Below are 1,068 nucleotides of genomic sequence, written 5' to 3'. Positions count from 1 at the left end.
TAACTATTCAAAATATTTTTTATTATTTTTGGATCAATATTATGATTAACACTCAAACAGGGATGGCTTGCTGTTCAATGGCATTCAGAACTTGAAGTCAAGAAGATTTGAAGATTTCATGTCGATTCGCTCATCTAAGGTACATGCTACATTTCTTCAGTAATTTTTTTTGGAAATTCGTAAAACATGCACCCCATCATAGTATACTCTGTCAGGCAGACCTGTCCATCCATGATATTTACATTACTTGCTTGTTTTAACATGTCTACTTACCTGGCTGAGTTACCTGTTTTGTGTGGAAGAATATAATCTATGGAGAACTATTGTAAGTTTAATTATATTATATTTTTAATACTCATCTGATGAGCCCTAATCATTTTTGTTATTATGTTAAATAATTTTAGTAGTTCAAGTGTCAAAAATAAATTGATTATAATTGGACCTAATATTATAAATTACAACATGTACAACTTTCTTATTAAAACTACTAATTACAACCATGTTTGAAACTAACCTGCACAATGTATTAGAATTCTTAACCATTAGTTAATGGGTGTATAACTTAGTATCTGGATATGATATTACATGCACCAAGCTGAGTCTGTCCAGAAAAGAAGCTGTAGTCAGCTTTAGGCTATTAATATACACTTATTATACACTTACCTGCAGATACACCTAAACTGAATGAACATGTAAGACAGTAATATCTGTCTGTTATGTAATGTTGAGGCAGCAACTGAAGATCAGTTTGATGCACGTATAGAAACCTGATGTTCAATTGAACATCAATGACCGTTTTTTGTTCCATAATGTTCTTTAAATGTATTAAATAGGCCCATAAATGGTTCATCTATGATATTCTCATTAAGATCTATTGTTGCTGGAATGTGCCCTACAAATTTATGAAAATGGTTGGTTAATATCTCTATCATCAGTATTTTGATAATTTACAGTTACCTCTCAGTTAATGAGAATTTTTGCAATATTTAATTGAACATCGATGATGGTTTCTCGTTCCATAATGTATTTTAAATGTATTGAATATGCCCATCAATGGTACATCTATTA

The 1,068-nt window shown here is 30.5% G+C and overlaps 1 protein-coding gene across 2 annotated transcripts in view; it reads left to right on the top strand.

Moving 5' to 3' along the window:
• The window catches only part of LOC106684421 (acyl-coenzyme A thioesterase 13), a 27,217-nt gene that overhangs the window by 3,832 nt on the left and 22,317 nt on the right, over positions 1–1,068 (top strand). The window contains exon 3 of one of the 2 annotated variants that reach the window (XM_014426501.3): positions 61–139. The exons of the other annotated variant lie outside the window; for it this stretch is intronic. Within the exon in view, the coding sequence (XP_014281987.1) occupies positions 61–139 (79 nt within the window). The remainder of the gene's footprint in view (positions 1–60; positions 140–1,068) is intronic. 2 annotated transcript variants of the gene reach the window in all.

The sequence above is a fragment of the Halyomorpha halys genome, unplaced genomic scaffold (genome assembly GCF_000696795.3).
Source record: "Halyomorpha halys isolate HHAL.00 unplaced genomic scaffold, Hhal_1.1 Scaffold580.1, whole genome shotgun sequence".
Classification (NCBI taxonomy): domain Eukaryota; kingdom Metazoa; phylum Arthropoda; class Insecta; order Hemiptera; family Pentatomidae; genus Halyomorpha; species Halyomorpha halys.
The sequence above is the reverse complement of the archived record's forward strand: the minus strand, read 5'-3'. Positions and strand labels throughout refer to the sequence as shown.